We start from the raw sequence: 22,084 nt of genomic DNA on the forward strand, positions 1-22,084 counted from the left end.
ACGGGTCAGCTGTAGTAACTGGCACCAGTTTTTGGATCGGGTTGAATTATTTTAACAGACAACGTGTCATAAAAAGAGACGAAGAACTACAGCGTATTGAAAATCTGTCTATTAATGAATCACTGTGCTGCCTCATTATTTTAAGCAATTTGGCAAAAGAAAGTAACATACTGACGTGCGCTGACGTTATATTTTTTATATGCTCACTCAAAGGCAGCCTTTATTACCTGTTATGAGTGAAAAACAAAGTAAATATGTGTATAGATTAAAATGATGGAGGAGATTAAAAAGTATCAAAAAATTTATTTGAGCAATTTAAGTATACTGCTTGTAGATTAATCATTATCAGAATTGTGACTGAATGGTTTAGTGCAACTGTGAGAAACTTTTTTTTGACTTCGGGCATCCGTGATCATAAGGTTAAGGCTTCAAAACTTATCACTGCAATTACTGAGATGCGTTTCAGCTTTGCCGTGGAAGGAAGAAAGCTGTTAAAGTTTTGTGATCCTGTCTGGTTTTTGGTCTCATGATGTCCCCTTATGCGATGGTCCTCTGAGCCCCGATATTCGACTGTGAGGTCAGCGACGAGGACTACATTTCCTGCGTGCGGCAGTGATGAAGAGCAGGCGAAGACAGCACGAGCACAGCTCTGGGCTGAGGTTTGCCACTTTTGCCTTCCGCTCATCTCACTGCGAGCTCACGGACAGGCAGGTTCGACCGCGGCTCGAGCGTCTGACAGGTCTGCCTTATCCACCAACCCAGACGCACCCCTGTCAGTTTCGCTGATCTCCCCTGGCAAAGACAGCCAGGGAGGGCAGGAGGCATGTCTGGACTGAAACATAAATAAATGTTATCACCCTGAGTACTGTATGCTCCTTTCCATACGCTCGATCTTAACATTCCAGCCTAGAATGTGCTTTCAGAGCTAAAGATGTTGGTCAAATGCTGAACTGGTCCACTCAAACATCTGACAAGATGTACTGTTAATTAAAAGTGCGGCTAGACGGTTAATGACTGTGGAAGCCGCTCCTCAGAAACACAAATGAAAATAATAAAAACACTGAGAAAAGGAGAGATCAGCCATGGGTTCAATATGCGATTACTACACATTACTTATATTTCCTATTTTCTCACTCTAATTGGCTCCGAGACAAAGGGGGATTATACAACTTGTATTTCACCAAGCAGATTCAACAGTTTTTGATTTCGACCTTTTCCAGCATGGTGCGCAGACAGCAGTTTATTCTCCTGCATAAACACACTGTTTTGGTCTCATAAACACATTGTGCTGTAAATACACCAGCCATAAAATTGCAAGTAGAGTTTTGTGGAAATAGCCTTTTTTTTTTTTTTTGCAAACGCTAAGATAGGTATGGACACCCATATTAAGTGTACTCTTTGCCTGGCAGCAGCATCAAAGCAGGAAAATAAAGGATTATAGCACACTGGAAAAAAATGCCTCTCGTGTTGTCTTATTTTGCCAGGAAAATCGCAAAACAGACTGAAGTCAACAATTAGCTTTGATGCGTCTGGTTGGTGATTTGCATGACACAGGAACAACACCGAGAACACACTCTTTGAAATCAACTTGAGCGTGCGCCGCTCTTCTCACCCGTCTCTCCCCAGACGGGCAGGTATTCATCCTGTTGTATGTCCAGCATGATCTCCAGACCGTTTCCCGTCCCGCCCTTCGTGGTGATCAACAGAGGACGTCCATCTTGTCCCGAGTTGAAGGTGTAGCACTTGCCGTAACGTGTGAAGATCTAATAAAGGAGAAATATTTAACAAGTAAATGAACACTGACACGGTGCAGCAACACATTTGTTCATCCATCAGGACAGGAGGCAGGGTACATCCTCGACTGGACGCAAGTCCATCGTAAGGCAATCGCACACAGGCCCTCACTCACACATACACACGCTGCTGGCAACTTAGAGCTACCAGTTAACCTGGAACATGTCTTTGGACCGTGGGAGGAAACCAGAGCATCCACTGGTACCGTATGCGAACACGAGGAGGACATGCAAAGTCCACACAGATTGAGCCAGATTCAAACCCATATCACAACCAACAGACCAAGGGCTATTAGGCACCAGTGCTACCTGCTGTGCCAATGTACCTTCCTGCAGCAAAACAGAAAGTATAAATTCTGTACAATCTCTAGCTTGATCTAGGACTATATTGTTTTTATTAGGCTGCAAATAGACACTAACACAATTTCTCCAGGTATATAGTGTACATTTGTCCAATTCACACTGATTCACATCAAACAGAAACCACAGTAGTCACTTGTTGCTGGAACTCGATTTCAGCATTATATTATTATGATAATGCATGCAAAATTCAGTTTTACAAAGGTATCGTGATTCTGCCCAGCATCTGGTATTGTTTGTCAACGACGTCGGAAATTTAAGGTGGGCTGCACGGGTTTGACTGCCCACTCGAGTGCAGCCTGCAAGCGAATGGATCAATTAGGAGAGACCTTACAAGGCCTACCAACAAGGGAGATTCCTAATGAGCAAGAAAGAACAGATTGTACAGAAGAGGAACGGGACCCAGATGGATGAAAATGTAACTGTTTCTATTCAAAAAGAGCCATCTCACTAATTTAACAAAATTTTGCATTTAATAGCTCATTAAAATGCTTTGTTGTCACTACAGGGGGTTAATAATCAGTCAGTAGGATGAGTTGAAATCTGACCTTTTCAAAGCATTACTGGTGGAAACAGAAATGACAATCTGCCACAACAGCTCACCGACAATGACTTCAGACTAGAAAAAAACATTGTATGGGAAAAAGCCAAGTCCTCAGATTCACGTCTCGGAGTACCGGGTTGTTATCTGAATCATGCTTTTCATTGTTTAGCAAAAAAAAAAACACTTGCATCCATTTTGAAACAATACAAAACACTTTGGTTTACAAAGAACAGGAAGAAAAGAGATGTTAGAAAAGGTCGCCATTCTCATTCTTCAGCCACACACGTGTAGCACACGTTGATTACAAAAGGTCGTCACGCTTACAGGTAGGGACCCTGAGGGCAGACCAGGTTGTACCCTAGCACTCCCATGGGCTGTATTTGGGTTACTTTGCAGTTGTCATATTGGATGACCAGCAACTGGATGGATGGATTCAGCTGCAATGAGGATGGACCCACCCCTCTTAAGCCTTAAGACACAAGTCAGGGCACAACATTCTGAACGTGGCCAACAGTTGATATCAACTCAACAACAACATACAGCACATGTTGAATCTTTTGATTGCTCGCAGTATGAACTGTTAGTCCAATCATCATTCGGGGCGTGGACCTACACACACATTTAAATTTGTTCATTTAGTAGATGCTTTCGTGCAATAAGAAGCAAAATGGTTATTAACAAATATTTCTTTGACACCTTCATCCAACAAAACCTACATTGCTAAATACACAACATTAAACTCTACTCACTTCCCCACACACGCACATACACGCTAAGGACACTTCACAGTCTCCAGTTCACCGGAAAAAAAAGGTCTTTGGACTGTGTGAGAAAACCAGATCACCCACCTCAACATCAGTAGAACTTGGCAGCTGTACAGTAATCAAACCTACGTTCAATCACACAGGAAATCGATGTGAGGTACTACCTCCCTGGCCACCATGCCACCACACAAATGAGACGGACAAAAAACAGTTGGCCACATCAGGGATATCGATTATCGACGTTGGCTATGAATCATTCCTCCTACTTCCATAAAGAAGGGAGTAAAGCAAAGTGAAGTTGTGATTATTTTGAAGACATCTACATTTTGGAAATTCAAATATGTTTTGCTATGTATACTCACATTATTGACTAGGAACCTCTATACATGCTCTCCATCACCTCTAAAGCAATCTCAGTAATTTAAGACACTCTTAAGTCATACTTTGATGCAAAACAGTGAAATTCATTAAATTAAAATATTAAATCAGTCAAAACATTTGTTCATAATTTGTCAATGGATGTGCTTAATGTGAAAGAAAAATTGGCAAAACAGTAATGATTTGAAAATGTCAGGACAAGATGGAGATACAGTAAGAGAAAAACGGGTTAGTGAGAGGTGGGTGATGCTAGAGAGAGTTGCTGTGGTAACGGGGGGGTGTTAGTGGCCTTGGAACAAGGGACTATGAATGTGCTGCAGCAACTGGTACACTCTCACAGTGCGCTTCTTCATCCTCGTACCTCCTCACATCCCAGCTTTGAGAATGGTGCACAGGAGTCCTTCGGCCAGACTTCTTCTGCATTCAAGGCATGGTCTATGACCGTGAAATTCTGAAAAAGTGGTTCTGCATTTTTTGAGACAAGCTGCTGATTGTACTGGGGTAACTTCAGGATGTGTGTACAGCAATCGCATTCAGAAGGTGCCTTTCACATTTATTTCTTATCACAGCGCCAGACAACGTATATGTTGAGTCAAGTTACAAACAAGGCAGAGATGATGCCGCACTGCTGTTAACTGAGGTGTCAGACTTAGATCACGACTAATTCAATTAAATCGGAATCAAACCTCTGCATCATCCTTCTGATAATGTATACTGGCACATATACAACAAGCACTTTATGTTCAAAATCACACTGCTGCACAAAGAAAGGCAAAATTTGTTCTTTACACATCTTCGCTGTAGTGTGAGTTGGACTTGATATTTCAGATTTTCTTGAATCACGTAAAGATGAGCCTCAGAATCAAAATGCATATATTATGTAGAACTGCTGTGATTACAATTTTTAAACCTCACTGTATGCCCCAAATACCTACACCAGCTGTATAATTTTTACACAATAAGAAAAAGTGTTCTTCCCAGGTCCTGGTTTGGAAATTCCATTTAAGGCTCACATCTGGAACGACACATAAAGGCGATAGCAATTTTTTGGGCAATTTCAAAAGTTGACAGGACCTTGCGAAATATCAATTTGAACTTTTAAATCTAAGTTTTCAGAAAAACCTACATACCCATTTTATCTATCAAGTGTGGCCATACCACAGTAGCTGAATCATTTAGAAGGAAGGCAGAATGTCTTCTGTGAGCTTGCCTGAGGCTGGCCTGGGCAACCAAGTGAGCTCCAAGGAAGGCCAAGCTGTTCACCAGAGCTGCCAAAGTTCTACTGCAAAATCTGGGTCCCATTTGCCTTTGTGAACGTACACAAGTTCAGCGAAAAGCAATCAAAAAGGTGGCAAAAGAATTTTGACAAAATAATTAAAAAGTGCTTTCAGAACAAAGTGTATGTCTGTTACTTTCTCGATTAGTCTCACAATCCTGTCAATGTAAATAGCTCTGACCACATTTCTGTTTAGCACTGGAGGTCTTCTGGCCTGAGTCTTTTCCGTTCAGCCGTGCGAAGATGGGGAAGTAGAGTAGAGCGGATCAATACAGGCTACAATGATGCCCGGGAGGGTTGTTTTGCTCAAAGATGGCCTGCTCACAGAAATCTATGAGGGGAGGCTTTGGAAAATGGAAAGGGCTGGCGATTTAGGGATGTCCATTGAATCCAGGACAGTGGGGCACACGTGAGATGATCATATTTCATTTGAGAGCGCTTGCTGGCAGAGGTAAGCTGCTGTTCATCAATCAATTCCCCTGACCCTAGGTTCTAATCACTGCTTTATCCACCTTCCTCAAACCGTGCCTCTCAGAACAGTGCTCCTGCAAACAAGATGTACAAGATCTCCCTAGGGCACTGAAAAGCCTCATCGATTCTTAATGTTGCCACACTTTCCACACACCAGGCTCTTCAAAATACTTTATACAGGGCTGTCAAACATGATAAAGCCGTCTTTAGCGAAAGTTTAAAGACATCTTACCAAAGCTTCACTGACAAGTATTAACCCGCGTAGTTAAACGGTTTCCCCAAAAGACGCTGAAACGTACATTCTGTAATCCGTCTAAACAACCCCCCAGTTATACAAGATTTACGCAGGGAAGGCCGCGCAAAATTTGTGGTTAAAGAATGGGACGACACATACTGTGTTAATAAGTGTGTAATCAAAAACATGACAACACTGCTTATGGCAATAAATAAATGAGATTCAGATTTGACTCCTTATGATGAACGACTTCATAAATCCCATCCCCATCACGAGGGAACTCAGTTCTGTATCTCGGAAATCTGCCTCATGGATAAACAACCCTAAAGCTAATATGGTAAGACATCTCCAAGGGCCCCATTTCTTTAACGACATGTCAGAAACACGCTATCCAGCCGTGCCAGATTCATATGCATAAGTCCTCTACTAAGACCACATCAGAAGTCTTGAGCTGCCAGTAGCTAAAAACTCAGCAAGCCTCACTTTCAGCCAAATTGAAGTAAACCCCAAGGGCTCCATATTATGTTACTGCGAAATGTATTTCTCTGCAAAATGTGTGTCTAAGAGGAACTGATACATAAAAAAGAACATATATATGTGCATAATGTGCATCAGCATTGTATATGAGATATTGTTAGTTCTGTGATTTGCTCCAGATAACAGCTTCAGTGGAAGCAGTGTATGCAAATACACATTTACAAATTATACAAATAATATTGTTATGTAGTTCTTCCACAGTATGTAGCCCTCTGTGACTCAAGGATAAATACACTGCTTTCCAGACCATAATCACAATTCTTGAGGAGACTGAAACTGTTTAAATGTTTGATACTGTGGAGCACTGTGCACTGCACCTTCATGAATCATGTATGACCAAATTCAGAATGACAACCTTCCCCAAAAACCAAGACTAAAACTGAAACCAAGACTAAACCATTTCTGAGTTTCTGGAAAGCACGGCTTTCTCTTTTATGGAACAGGAATATGACACCAAATTGCATTAATAACTCAGTTTTAAATACAATCATTTTAATTAAAACAATATTTCAAAATATCAGCTTTGCTTCTGTAATGGACAAAAGGGCATGTGAAGCTCATAAACAGATTAAGTTTCCTAAATAATTCAAGTCAAGAGCTGAAAATGACATGCCAAGGTCACCTAAAAATTGCCAGAATACAATAATGCTGCATCCCTTTTCCCTGAAAGGTTATATTTAGGATGATTAAGTACTTGTAATGGAGTATGAAAGGTTCAGCAAAATCAGCCAATATGTATATCCCTGATAAATAAGCTTTGTAGGTTGACAAGGCCTCTAAATTAACTGGAGCAATCCTCTATCCTTCCAGTCTACTAAATGACATCAGTGCACTCCACATCGTGGTGCAAAAGCCAGAAAGCAAGTAACAATTCCTGGAACTAGCCCAGGAACAATTAGATGATCCAATTTGCAATTTAAATTATCTCTGTCAGATGCTAACGGTCAGCAAAGTTTAGAAGCCGAAAACACTGCAAAAGCAAATGTGGAAAAGATGTAATGACAAATAAATGCATAGAACGTGGTCCAATGTGCTACAAGCAATTAAGTACTATTTAATAGGGGACAATAAAATTATTCCATTATAGCAGCGACGTTGAAGGACACGATGCGAACAGGCTGATTCAAAGATTTCAAAGCAGACTTCTTTATGAACCTTTTACTTGGATGACACCCGAGTCCAGCGCAGACTGCAGAGAACAGACGGACAGTCGGGTTCACTGACCGGTGTCAGAGGAACATCTGCAGAAGTCCAGGAAGGGCGCTCACTAAGACCGGAAGACCACCTTATGAAAGCTTCCGGAGGAAAAAGGAGAAGGACTCCTCAGTCGGTGTGACCGGCAGTCTTGGAGAAACCCAGACTGAAAGAAATGGCCCATCCAGGGATTTACCCCACACCCATGTCTAGTGCAGACGGCAGTGTCGGACAAACAAGTGCGCAATGATTCACCTGTTTGTACAGCAAAGTATTAATTAAAATGAATTAGGGGCACTAGGCACCTTGTAGTTGTTAGAGCTTCCCCCTTGGACTTGGGGGCTGCAGGTTCAAATCCCATCTCCTGCTACAGTGCCCTTGAATAAAAAGCCACTAGCAAAAGTTCCTGGTGAAATGACCCAGCTGTATACACAGGTCAATCTCACTCACTGTCAGAGCTGCTTTGGAGAAAAGCCTCAGCCAAAGGAACGAATGGGACTATTATATTGCAGCAGGAGCGGGATGAGAAGCATCGACCTTCAGATCACAAGGTGAGAACCCAAGCGGTACCCAACCTCCTAGCAGCTCCACCCTTCCGCGACACGGTGGGCAAACATCCCGCCCCACAGCGGTTTGCGTGGCAACTTGTTGCAGCAGTAGCAGGGGACCCATGATTCTGGCCCGGCATTGCATTGGGTCCGGACCCCGGTACTCACGGTGCTGAAGTTGCGCGGCCCGCACTGCTCCCCCTGGAAACGGCAGAAGAGCAGCATCTCCTCGAGCTGGTGGCCCAGCCGGTCCAGCAGCTGCTTCATGGTGGGCTGCGACTCGCGGGGGGGCGGCAGAAAGTGGTTAAAGTCCAAGATGCGCGACAGGGGAGACCAGGGCGGCTCGCTGCCGACTCCGCCGCGGCCGTCGTCGCTGTGGGACGCGAGCGCCTCTTTGGCCCCCGGGGCCACCTGCCAGTTCTTGCCCAGGAGCCCGAGCCACCTCCCCGCGCTGAAGATGTCGGGCTTCTTCATGCGCCGGGGCAGCAGCAGGTTCTGGTTGCAGATGGTGACGGCGGGGAAGACGAGGCGCTTCGCGTACACCATGTGCGCCTTGGTGTGCACGGGCGACGAGAGCAGGTAGCGCACGCGGTTCGAGGACCAGGTGAAGAGGAGCGCGAGCGCCGCCAGGAACGCCAGCAGCCACGCGAGCCGGCGCGGGTACGAGCCCGACAGGAAGACGTGCCTGAGCCCGTGGAACGTGGTGTGCCTCAGGAAGAGCTTGCCGGCTTCTGCGAGGGAGCCCGCCGTTCTTCCCCTCGGATCACACTGGCACATCTTTGTTTGTCAGCGGAGGGTGTGCGCGGTGTGTGTGTGTGTGTGTGTGCGTGCGCGTGTGTGGGGACGGGGACAGTCAGCGCGCGACTGAGCGCCCGAGAGCCGCGCGGGGAGCGCGCAGGACGCCGCTCCACATGTCAGCGCGTCCGCGTCCGTCGGCGAGCAGCGCGCAGCGAGCATCCAGGTCCAGGAGGAGGACGGCGCGCTTCACACACCGACACACTCCAGCGGGACCATCTCTCCGACTTTTTTTTCCTTTCTTTCTTTTTAAAAACCCTAATAATTAAGTGTTAATTAATGCCGCACAGCCCACTTACTTCTTCTTGTGTTACCGTACAGATTAGACTGAGTGACCGCGAGCTCCGCTAAATACCCGCCGCTTCTCGGACTCCACGAACACGCAGGGCAGCTGCTCCTTCTACACACGCCCCGTGTGGCATACATTAAAAAAGAGGAGGTATACATCAGGAGAAAAAAATCATACTCATATTCATATTTAATATCATGCAGTCATCAACAGATTAACTTTATTATGTAGTTTACAAAATTTCCCTTTGTATCGATTTAAAATACTATACCTCACAATGGGATAGTTCTTAGGTATTAATAAAGTAAAACACTTATTTGCAATCGAAACGGAGAAGTAGAAATGCTTGTTAAATAATAATAATAATAATAATAATAATAATGGTTATGAGATATAGTACGTCTTCAATCGTAAAAAGTTCTCACCAACCACACAGACACTGGAGTCGATCCCGCTTCAAATGGTTAAAACATCGATCATCTAAATATTTCCCCCCCAGGAAGCTGAAATAAAAATGCTAATTGTGTTAGCAGAAGAACCATCGGGAAGGTTCTCGGAAGAGACTTTAACAACGATGTGCATCTAATGTCTCCTGTTAGAAATTCATTAATATTTCCTGTCACTTCCACGCTACAGACAGTCACTCCCACACTACAGACAATCACTTCCACACTACAGTTACTCCCACACTACAGACAGTCACTCCCACACTACTGACTCTCTGTTTCACACTATGAATAGCCACTCCTCCACTACAGACTGTCTCTTCTGCACTACGGACAGTCACTCTCACACCACAGACAATCTTTCCCACATTACCGACAGTCACTTCCCCAATAGCCACTCATACAATACAGACTGTCTGTTCTGCACTACAGACAGTCACTGCCAGTCTATGGAAAGTCACTTCCACACTGCAGACTTTCTGTTCCACTTCCACAAGGACTTTGTGTTTTGTACCCGTCAAAGAAAGCCCATTAATACATCTGCCGTCTCGTTCACCCTCATTTCTGCATTCCTCTTGTTGTTTGAAAAATGTCTGTGAGCTCTGGCTGGTTCTCCCTCAGAGCCAGTCTCGCCCTCCTCCTTCTCCTCCTCCTCCTCCTCTCACCATACCCTGTGGACACACTCTTCACTGCCACCCTGCCTCTCCTCCCCGTCTTCCCTTTCTTCTCATGCTGCTCATGTCCCGGTAGTGTCCTCTTTAGACCTGCTGCTTTGGAATGTGAAGGAACTTTGTTCAAATTCCAGTCCTGTTGTAGTACTCTTGATCAAGGTACTTACCTTCAATTGCTACAGCAAGAATACCTTGCTGTATAAAGGGGTAAATCATTGTGTAGTTGATTATATAACATTGCAAGTCACCTTGGCCAAAGAAATCAGCTAAATGAAGGATGATAATGTTACCGTCCTACAAATGTTGTTTTCCCTGAAAGCTTTGCTCTTTGCTGTTCCTTCGCCTCTCACTCCGCTTGGCCTCCAGCTTTCCTTCACAGTATTAGTTTTTTTGTTAGTCTTTTTTCTCCCATCCAACTCTCAGCCCCATTTTTCCGCATAACCTTTAACTGCTGTGCATGTTTGATTCTGTAGTGTCTGCTGGGCCTCCATCCCAGAAGCAGACCCTTTAACATGCACCTCTGACTCTCAAGCATTGTAAATTATACCATAGATACTTGCAATCTGCAGAATTTAAGGTCACATCTTAGGTTGCAATGATAAACAAAAGGACATAACAGACAAAAGATATTGTGTTTTTTTTTTTTTTTCCCCTGCAGAAATGATTGCTATATAGAAAATGACAAAAAAATTAATAAAAAACACTATGGGTAATCTAATAATAACACTTTTTTGCATTACTATACTGAAAGCAGACAAACTTTTTTTTTTTTTAATGCAGTCCAGTTTATTTTGCCACTGGGAGAAAATGAGCTTAAAAGCACATTAGAATGAACGCATCCCAAATGGGTTTCTGCCAGGCCATCAAGAGAGCAGAATGGTGCTCAACCAGCACGGAAAAACCAAATACAGTCCAGCATCTTACCTTGGGAAAGCTCACTGAAGGAAGACTGAAATGGACATGAAGAGCTCAGCCTGCATTTAAATGCACGCTCACTGGAGACGTGCAGAACACTGATGTCTAGGTTCCTTGCACCTTCCTACGAGTGTTCCTATGGAATACACACTTTAACTGTTAGATTTAATAAGCCGTAAAGTTCAAAGTATGACTGCTGTAATTAATTATACACACACACACACACACATTTTCAGAACCGCTTGTCCCATACGGGGTTGCGGGGAACCGGAGCCTACCCGGCAACACAGGGCATAAGGCCGGAGGGGGAGGGGACACACCCAGGACGGGACGCCAGTCCGTTGCAAGGCACCCCAAGCGGGACTCGAACCCCAGACCCACTGGAGAGCAGGACCCAGTCCAACCCACTGCGCCCCCCCCCCCCTTATAATTAATTATATTTATAAGAAATATAAATATTTCTTAATTTAGAAAAATTTAGCTGACTAAATATGTAATTAGCTGGCTCAGCACCAACATTTGTCTTGATTTATAGACAACAGCATGTGAAACAATTTCACCATCCCTTGAAAGGGTTAAGTAGGTGTAACTTAAAGCTCCACTGGTTTTAGGTCACATATAGGGATTCCTCACACAGCTCATGTGTTTCTCAGGCTTTACGGCCTAGAAGAGGCTAATAATGACTGAAACAAATGAACTATACCGTTTGGCTCCCACCCATTTACAGCCCGGACCAGTACATTATGATGTATAGTAATGCCAGTTCGGTGTAAAGTACCATCATGGTCCCTATCTTCCAGACAGTTCAACGAATGCTGTTCGACTGAGGTCCGGTGACCAAGAGTCCCGTGAAGAATGGGTAATTTATCTCCGAAAACAAAAGGCCGCTTCACTTGATACAGATGACAGCTCAGGAAGACATTTTAACAGAGCACGCCAACTCCATCTCAGCACTGAATGGGGAGAACAAGCAACCACAGAGAAAGCTGGGAGAAATCACAGCGCAGTGCTGCAAAATCAGCAGATTGTACTTTTCAGCTTATGGGATTTGCTTCCTGGGAAAAGCAGCATTTCTTGGGCCCTTGCCCTATCCCCAAACCTAATTTTGTTTTTAATGTCATGATGACAGATGACCTGTGAAGTCTTAACATAGTGCTCGCTTGATACACTTCATTTTCTTGAGGGCAAGGTGCGGTAGGTGAGCCAATTTTTTAAAAAAAAAAATCACTGTTAGTCACAACCTGCAATAAACGATCTCACAATGAAGTCACTTAATTTGGTTTTTAGGACATCACTTTCACAACTAGGATTATGGAAAATAAGCCACACACTTTGTACCGGCACCGATATTTTGCAGATTTACTTAATATTTCAATTTATTACATAACAAGGCGCAAATATTAAACAATGTTTTTTTTTTTTTTTTTTTTTTACATCTAGGCTCTTTTACCGATTGTTTGATTCAGGACGAAAACAGTATTTCAGGCTAAATGCAGAATGCAAAGTGCATAGCATCTTGTTTCCAAAAGCAAACAAATATGTGACAAAGTACAAAAAAATGAGATGTTACAAAAATATGTTGCTAACAAGTTTTAGAAAAATTTGAACATCCAACCTTGAAACCTTCGCAGTCATTATGGTTTGCAGGCCAGACATATTTGAGTTGAAATTAACCTTGTGTAACAATAACTAAAGCATTATGCACAATAATTCCTGTTCACTATAAGGGAATAAAAAAGGTAATTTCAAAAAGGTCGTTACCTCAATATGTGCATTTAAACGCACATGCTGCTGTTTCCCTTTTCTCAGCTCTGGGCTCTCTATCAAATTATAAAGTTTACAAACAGCTTCCACCAGGACTCCAGTCTATGTAATCTACTGTATTCTCGACTTTACTGCGTTTATCCTACCGGGGAGAAAATGACCCACGTTACAGGGAAGCATGATCTCAGGGTGCAGCTGAATTAACATTCCCTGGCGTTTCTATTACAGCCATCATTATGATTAATTATTAGGAGAGAGAAAGCTGCGCTGCCCCTCAATGTGACTGTATGAAAGACAAGAGGAAGCAATGACCAACACTGTCAGTGTCCTCTAAGGACAGTGAGGAGTTGGACTATTTTATCATGTCTAACCAGCATCCACTATGCATAGAATTTAGTCTCTACAAAAGAAATCATGATGTATTTAAATAAAAAAAAATCTTAAAGTACTCCTAGGCTTTAAATGTTATTGAAATATTGTATTTACTGGACATCCAGACCTCTATATGTGATCCTAGGTCATAAAATAATGAAATAACATAAAAAAAAATCTTTTCATCACATTGGAAGAACCACTTTGTATTAACTGCAAAGTAATGTGAGACAGCAGGCTGTCAAGACAATTTTAATATAAGTAGCTGTTTGCACCTTCCATGTAGAATCATAGAATGTTCTGCCACAGACAATTTTACCTCCTGGAGTCCATGCAGGGAACTAAATGTTTGTTTGCGTATTAGGCCAGTTAAAGTGTATTAATAATAAACGGCTTCGTAATTCCACAGAAGACACAGAAAAAAATGAATAAAACAACTGTTTAAATTCCAAAATTAAACAAGCTGAAGCACATTCACTTCTTACTGTAGTAAACACTATATTTGTTCTAATAGAAGAGCCCTGCTTAACATGCCACCAACCTTAAGTTCACCGGAATGTGGGTTCTGACGTTCGGATTGATTCATTCGAATTTTTAAGAACAAGGGAAATGTACTGAACAATGTACTGCATTAACAGGTTAAAAAACAACTTGCAATTATTTGTGTCATTAGGTAAAAACACAGTATGCGACAGTGATTAAGAAACCGGCTGAAGTCCTGGTGTGCTTGAGAGTTCTGCAGACAACTGCTGAATGACCATGTGTTTCCAGTGAATTGATCACTCTAAAATTGCCCATTGTGTATGTATGTGTCAGGGGGGCATGGTAGTGCAGTCGGGTCCTGCTCTGTGGTGGGTCTGGGGTTCGAGTCCCACTTGGAGTGCCTTGCGACAGACTGGTGTCCTGGGTGTGTCCCGTCCCCCTCCAGCCCCTTGCCCTGTGTTGCCGGGTTAGGCTCTGGCTCCCTGCAACCCCATATGGGACAAGCGGTTTCAGATGATGTGATGTTATAGTGCGTGTACTTTTTTTTTTTGAGGCAGAGTGTAAAAGAGCGTGTTACAATGCACTGGTATGACTGACTGACTGTAGGAAGTGTACCACAGTGTACACTGCAAGTCACTTTGGATGAAAACGTCTTAAGGAAATAGTGCACTGTACTCAGCGAAAGTTGGTTTGGAGAATAAGAATTGCTGAATGAACAAATATATGAATATAAATGTAAACTGAATACAAATGAGGGGGTGCGGTGGTGCAGTGGGTTGGACTGCAGTCCTACTCTCCGGTGGGTCTGGGGTTCGAGTCCCGCTTGGGGTGCCTTGTGACGGACTGGCGTCCCGTCCTGGGTGCGTCCCCTTCCCCCTCCGGCCTTACGCCCTGTGTTGCCGGGTAGGCTCTGGTTCCCCGTGACCCCGTAAGGGATGAGCGGTTCTGAAAATGTGTGTGTGTGTGAATACAAATGAATATAAATATAAATAACTACTGGGTCACATATTTACTTAATACACTTGTTGTCATTGTTACTGGCATGAATTATGAGAGTCAGTAATAACAGCTCAACGAGAGCACAGGACAATCACTTCTTCCACTGCCATCTCACACAAGTCGGTGGGAAAACCTTGTCTCAGACTTAGAGAAAACTGCTCCCACTTCCCCGCAGACACACAGCAGGCTCACGGAAGAGACGCGCGGCTTTGGCTGCGGAGAAGTGTGGAGCTCAGAGGATTTCCAGCTCTGCTATAAGAGGTGTGCAGCCGCCTGATTAGCGCACCCGGCCAGCGCCGGGAAACAGGCTCAAACAAGGGCGGCAGAGTCGAGCTGTCACTCGTGCCCGTGCGCACGGCGCACACGCGCTGCTCCGGAGCAGTCAGCCAACAGAGCGCATCATCTCACCCTGCCCTGCGAACCCTGGGAACCCTGGCCTGGCCCGCCTCTTCAGGTGAGGAGGATCTCTGAAGTTCGTTCCCGTTTTTGGGATTTATTCCCCATGCCGGGCATGCCACGGCCACGCGCGAAGGGGCTCGTGGTGAGTTTGCCCCGATTTGCCACTCGCGACACAGAAAAAGTCGCTGTGTCGCAGCACGAGGCGAGGGCAGCCTGCCCACTGCGGGAGCGGCGCAGCGGGGAGAAGGCGCGCCGCCGCCAGCGCTACCGTACCGGTGCTGTTGCTGCTCGCGCGCGTCCTCGCCACGCCGGCCCCTCCCTCCTTCCCTCCCTGGAGCGCCTCGTACCTGAGTCCGATGGAGGGAAGCGGGCGCCGCTCGCGCCTCGCGCTCATTAATCCTGACAGATAGAGAGTCGGACAGCGGAGAGTTCTGATTAATCCCTTTCAAAGGGCCGCGCCAGTAAACAGGCTTTTTCTCTCGCGCTCCCCCCTCCCCCTCCCCCTCCGCCTACTCCAGACCAAACAAGACAAAATGCCTTCTGGATGACAATAAACTTTATAAAGAAAAGAAAAAGAGAATATCACTCTCTGTGATGTTTACACATGATTTAATGCCTCCTCGCTCCGCCGCGCGCACACATGGCGCACCGCATGTACAGATCCTTGTTTGTACACACGCGGCTGTATCTTCCGTGTGTGTGTCAACAGGACAGCGCTGTGGATCTAGTGAAAAGAAGGCAGGAAGCGCTGAGAAAGTATTCCCTTGGGTGTGAACCGCTGCGGAAAGGGCCAGAACTCATTTATTATAACGTGGGCCAGCAGGTGGCGTAGCGGTTAGAGCTGCCGCCTGTGTCGATGAAGGGCCTGGGTTCAAATCTCATCCCCTGCTGCGGTACCCTTGAGCAAGGTACTTACCCTATTGATGCAGTAAAAAATTGCCCCGCTGTAAAAACGAGCCAGTCACTCTAAGTTGCTGCGGAGAAAAGTGTCAGTTAAATGAATATATGTGAAAGTGCAGGCAAAGAAAGGTCATACATCAATAGTTCAGGCTCCTTTGAGTGCGGTACTTATGAAAGCTGTGGCCCAGGGTGATGCACAGTCCTGCAGTTTACTCTGCTTTAACCCTGCTGCTCGAAGGCGCTTCGCAGCCATTCCAAATGTTGACTGCGGTGCTCCGAAGGTGCCGTTTCGTACCGCGGATAATCATCCGGAGTGACATTTCCGAAGGCCTTCAGCAGCTATGACTCTGATGAGCAATGGCAAAAAAAGACATGAATCACGTATCAATTAATGTGACACATCCCAGTGTAATTCCACTTCACCGCACACTGGAGAGTTATGGAGGAACTTCGGATCTCCGACTTTTTCCCTTTCATTTCTCCCCTTTCACTGCGTCTCCCTGCACCTGCCTCCCCAGCTGAGTGATCCTATTAAACTGTTGGCGAGTAGAGATGGAAGAGAGCTAAAGGCCGCCCAGGATGGGTGGGGGGGGGGATCCTCCACATGTCGAGAGGCTGTCAGACATGAATAAGGAGCGGGGCTAATGAGGCAGACTCAGTCTACCGGGACCCAGAAGCAGAAGCATGCCTTCACCCAGTAAAAGGGAGAGCAGCCGGAGATCAACACACACACACACACGCACACGCACACGCACACACACACACACACGCACAAATACACCCTCCCAGGCCTTGCTGAATTACTGCAGATTACACCCCAGCATTTCATTTCAATTTCACTTCATTGCAGAGCTTAATGGCTTTTGAAGATACATTAGCAGACGGCAAGAATACCCCCACCCCCTGCAGCAGACACCCTGCCCCGCACCGCGGTACACCGACTATGAACAATGAGGAAAGTGACACTTCGGGGGGGATTAAGTGCACTGGAGTTCCCCACAGTTGTGCTTCCTGCGCTGTGAGTATGAATAATGTTATCGCTTCTTTTAATCACCCAAGCTGTGTGACACGGGTCTGAGCGCAAGAAGCCTGTGAACCAGCAGACTACAGCAAAAAATTACACACACACACGTACTGCATCCATCCATCCCTTTTCATTAACCCCTTGTCCTGGTCAGGGTTGCTGGGGGCTGGAGCCTATCCCGGGGTCACTGGGTGCGAGGCTGGCATGACTATACGTATGTAAACCCACTGTATCACAGGATCAAACACAAACCACTTGTACATAGCACACTGGGGCGGCAAAGAAAGCCTCTGAGCAGCAGAATCCCTTCATTCATTGAACTTGAACCATACAAATTAAACACACCAATCCACCCGTCACTCCAACTAGAGCTGCGTGCAGAGGAACATTCTCAGTTCACACCATGATTTACTTTTCTGCTACTGGAGCCGATAGAGTCAGTAATAAAAAGGGTAAAACAGTGAAATATAAACGCAATTTTTTCCTGCAGTTTACCCGATGTCAGTACGAAGCGGTCCGACAGGCCGAGAGCACAGCGATGCAACACTGCCCCCTAGCGGTGAGAACGGGACTCCGCGCGTGTGTTCCGTGGAGAGCGACACGAGGTACTGCTGTCATACATAGTACTGTGACACATGGTACTGCGCTAAATGATGCTATGGTGCCTGATACAGTGACACAGCACCGTGATCAGTGGTGTTATGGTACGTGGTATTGTACCATACGACACTGCATTAAATAGTATCATGAGACAAGTTACTGGGACACCTGCCTGCTAGTGTGGTGGTTCCAGCTGCTGCCTTTGGATCCAAAGATGACAGATTCGATCCCCACCTCCAGCTGTAGTACCCATGAGCAAGGTACTTACTCTAAAAATGGCTCCAGTAAAAATGACCCAGCTGTATAAATAGGTAGATAACTGTAAGCTTGTAATAACTGTAACCTTAACATTGTAAGTTGCTTTGGAGAAAAGCATCAGCTAATGGATTAATGTAAATGTACTGTAGTACATGTCACAAATATAGATGATACTGTGACGCATGGAATATGATACAAGGTATTGTGATAAATGGTACTATGATACCTTGTACTGTACTACACGTTATTACTAGACATGGTACTGTGACACATGGCATAGAATAAATGGTACTGTACTGAAAGATACTGTGATATATGATACTATGCTACATCAAATGGTATTATGATACAAGTTACTGCACTTTGAGGTAGAGAGACAAATGGTACTGTGATAAATGGTACTAAGACACATGGTACTGAATTATAAGGTATAGCGACAGATGGTGCTGTGACAGTGGACTATGAAACATGGTACTGTGATCAACTGTGCTATGAAACATGGTGACACATGATGCTGTGATACATGCTACAGAGACACACAATCAAGCTGCTTCCAAAAGGCTGCTGACAAGGCACCCGAAAGAGCCGGCGCAGTCGATGAGACGTCTTTCCGTGTTCCGTGTTAATTTCTCAGCCATGTCGACAGGCATTAATGTCACTACCTTTGAACTGAGCTTTAAAGCGACTGTCTAAAAGCCATCAGTCATTGTTACACGCTGTGATTATTCAGGAACAACCTGTCGCTGCGCACAGAAACGAAGGTGTGACAAATTAATTGTTCTATTTATGGAAAAAGCTTTTCGGAAACGTTGAAGTTAACCATTCAAAATGTCTCTGAAACATCAGAGTTAAGGCCCCTCAAAGGACAGTCCTGGCTGCCTTGCTGTTTACCCTGTTCACCACAGACCTGAGGTACAATACCAAGTCGTGTCAACGGCACAAGTCCCCAGACGGCACAGCGATTGTTGTGGTGGAGTGGTGTCCCGCCCAGGCTGTATCTGCCCTGTGCTTCCAGGAAAGGCTGAAGACCTACGCTGGACAAGTGCTTGATCAATCAATCAATCAATAAGGGATCAATCAACGGACAGGGCTATTTCAGATTTAAAAAAAAAAGCAAATTATTAGAGTTTTATCTGAGCTGATGACAATAACCCTCTGATCCAATGAACCTAATAAGGAAAGGGACATCAGCATTATGCAGCTTTACTGGTTAACACTCAGTAGTAAAGTATCTTAGTACATTTACCTGATGCTTTTCTCCAAAGCAACTTAATGCTTACAATCATTTACACAGGTGGGTATTTTTTTTTTTCTTTTTAAATTTATTTTTGTTTTTTTCACACTGGAGCAATTTCAGGGTGAGTACCTTGCTCAAGGGTACTACAGTCAGAGGTGGGGACTCAAACCCACAACCTTTGGGTCTAAATGCAGTAGCACTAACCACTACACTACCAGCTACTCACAGCTTACTGGGCCAGCAGGTGGCATAGTGGTTAGGACTGTTAAGACCATCTTACCGCCAGAATGTTCTGGTTCGGATGCCACTCTTGCAGTAATTACGTGGTGAACTGGTGGGGTATGAATACTCTGCTGGATGAATGAACAGGCTGTATTTCACTTTTCCACTGTCACGCAACCTGCGGTGCTGTCTGTCTGTCCACATACCTGTCTGTTACTGGAACAACCAAATGTTAAGAGACCACAGAAACAAAGGGTCTGATCCACAGGCTTCATGCGGCACAGTGACATCAGAGGGCCGACAGTTTCATAGAGACTCTGGATGGGTTCCTCAATGAGCAGACGGGAAATTTCGGGAAACCTCTTCTGCAGGCCCAGACTGTGTGTAATCATCTTGACAGAATGACCTCTTTGCCAACATCTCGGGATCACAGCTGGAGTCGATGGGGAACCGAGGGAAGGTGGATCAATACCAGGGCAATTAACACCATCGATAACAGAAATCAGTGCTTTGGATTCGATGTCCAGCGAAAGTGTCAGTCCCCGTTAGTATTAATCCTAAAATCTTATCCAGTGTCAAGTCACTTTTCCTCCAAGACCACCTGTGAAATGTTTCGAAGAACATGAAACGTTCACCATTCCTGTAATTTGATTGTAGCCGACATAGAGCAGAGTGACGTCAGTCGCATCTCCTCAGTAACACAGCGGCTGCAGCCCTTGTTTCTCTTATCTGCGACGCATTGTGTTCTAGAATTCGTCTTCCCTCCCATCCATCATCAACAGCACCTTGCGGTAATGCAGCGTTGCAGTGCTCCGCACGCTACTTACATTTACATTTATTCCTTTACCAGATGCTTTTCTCCAAAGCAATCTGTAGTGAATATTAACTAGAATAAACACATTTATCAAAGGTGACTTACAGTGTTAGACGCACTGCGCTGAACTCCCTACAGCCATTCACCCATCTATAGAGCAGAGCAACATAACGCAAGCACGCACGCACGCACGCACACACACACACACATGCAATTTAGAGTCACAATTTCACCGGAACCGCATGTCTCTGGGCTGTGCGAGGAAACCACAACACCTTGGGAAACCCACATGGACACGGGGGGAACACGCAAGCTCCGCACACATCGAACTGGATTCCATCCCATGTCTAACCCTACAGCCGTACTCCCGTGACGCACTTCCAGCATTGTGAAAAAACTACTACTAATTAGCATCAAGATCAGTATATTATCATGGGAATACGGTGTCATTTGATATTACAAGTATTACGAGTATTATATTGAAGGTAGAAAGTGGTGTCGCCCATCTGACTGAAAACCCGGCGAACTCGCTGGGGGGGGAAACGTGGCGGCCGTATGTCAGAGTTAGAGGAGAGCGGAGCCGTGGACGGGGTGGGCGATGGGGTGAAGCGGGCCGAAGGACCAATAACCACTTTGCAGGCTTGTTAATGTTTAATGGCGTGCTGATGTCAGCTCCCGGTGCAGCAATGCGGAGCGGCATCAGCTTACAGCACAAGGGCAGAGCCCACGGTGCGCCTCCAAAACCCACCTCCTCGAGCACCCCCCTCACTGCCGGAGGGTCGCGAACACACTCGGAAGAAGAGCAAGCAATACACACCACAGGCTCCATCCAATCCGTTAAGGATGACTGTTGGAAGCGCATCGCGGGCACATGGACGCAAACGTTTGCCGTATGGGTAACAAGGCTACTGTAGGTGGTGATATCATGTCCTACATTCAATCACAAAGAGCTGGGAGTCAAGTTTCAAACGCTTATTTTTCTTAACTTAAAAAGAAATGCCTGATAAGTTGCTTTGAAGTTTCACATCCTTCTTTCAGACTTGTCCGTGCAGTACTTAGTACTTAAGACTGATACCGCCTCGATGCTCCGAGCAAATATTCCAGACAAGGCTGTTAGATGGAGGAGAGAGAGCAAAGCGCTGTCGATGGGGCCGTGGCAGGGGGAGACAGCGAATACATTAGCAGAATATTTCTACTGCAAACGCACTAACGGGCCCAGGAGCCGTCTATGCATCGCAACGTCGAAAGGTTTTCCGAAATTGCATTTACATAATTGTCTTGCGAAACAGACTTTTTCGCCCCTTTCGCATCGATCCGAGCTTTTGGCGTTTTTAAAACAAAACAAAATAAAGAGGGCATGGGTCATTGCTGTCACCCTCTGATCCAATGGATATAATAGGCTCCGGAACCATTTACCATGTTCTTGACCACAATTTTCCCAAGACTACCCTTAGTTAACAATGTCAGCCTGTGAACGGCGTTCACAGCAATTATAGCCCAGAGTCACCCGATGTTTCTATATTTTCACTGAGCTGTTGATCAGTTTAAATTAAGTTGCAATGCATAATTGTTTACATTTTGTATACAATTTTCCCTCATTAACTGTTAAATGAGTAATAAATTATGATTTAAAAAATGTGAGAAAATACTTTAGCTGAAGCACAAGTAGGAATGGCACAGTGCTTAAGAAACTTGGTCTATTATAGGTTTATACAATACTCTAGATTCAAGTAAATTAATTCTAAAATTTTGCCAAATAATGCAAATATATAATATAGTTTTAAAAACACACATTT

General features: G+C 44.9%; 1 protein-coding gene across 3 annotated transcripts in view; it reads right to left on the reverse strand.

The window, feature by feature from the left end:
* asic1b (acid-sensing (proton-gated) ion channel 1b) overlaps positions 1 to 22,084 on the reverse strand; it is a 36,632-nt gene that overhangs the window by 9,612 nt on the left and 4,936 nt on the right. For 2 of the 3 annotated variants that reach the window (XM_029247605.1, XM_029247606.1), the window contains exons 1-2: positions 8,269 to 9,180; positions 1,613 to 1,763 (exon numbers count right to left, since the gene is read on the reverse strand). In XM_029247605.1, coding sequence (XP_029103438.1) covers positions 1,613 to 1,763; positions 8,269 to 8,877 — 760 coding nt within the window. In that variant the 5' untranslated portion in view covers positions 8,878 to 9,180. Of the gene's footprint in view, positions 1 to 1,612; positions 1,764 to 8,268; positions 9,181 to 22,084 lie in introns of those variants that run through there. The other variant, XM_018746701.2, reaches the window with a different exon arrangement.

Source organism: Scleropages formosus, chromosome 22 (assembly GCF_900964775.1).
Source record: "Scleropages formosus chromosome 22, fSclFor1.1, whole genome shotgun sequence".
NCBI classification, from domain to species: Eukaryota; Metazoa; Chordata; class Actinopteri; order Osteoglossiformes; family Osteoglossidae; genus Scleropages; species Scleropages formosus.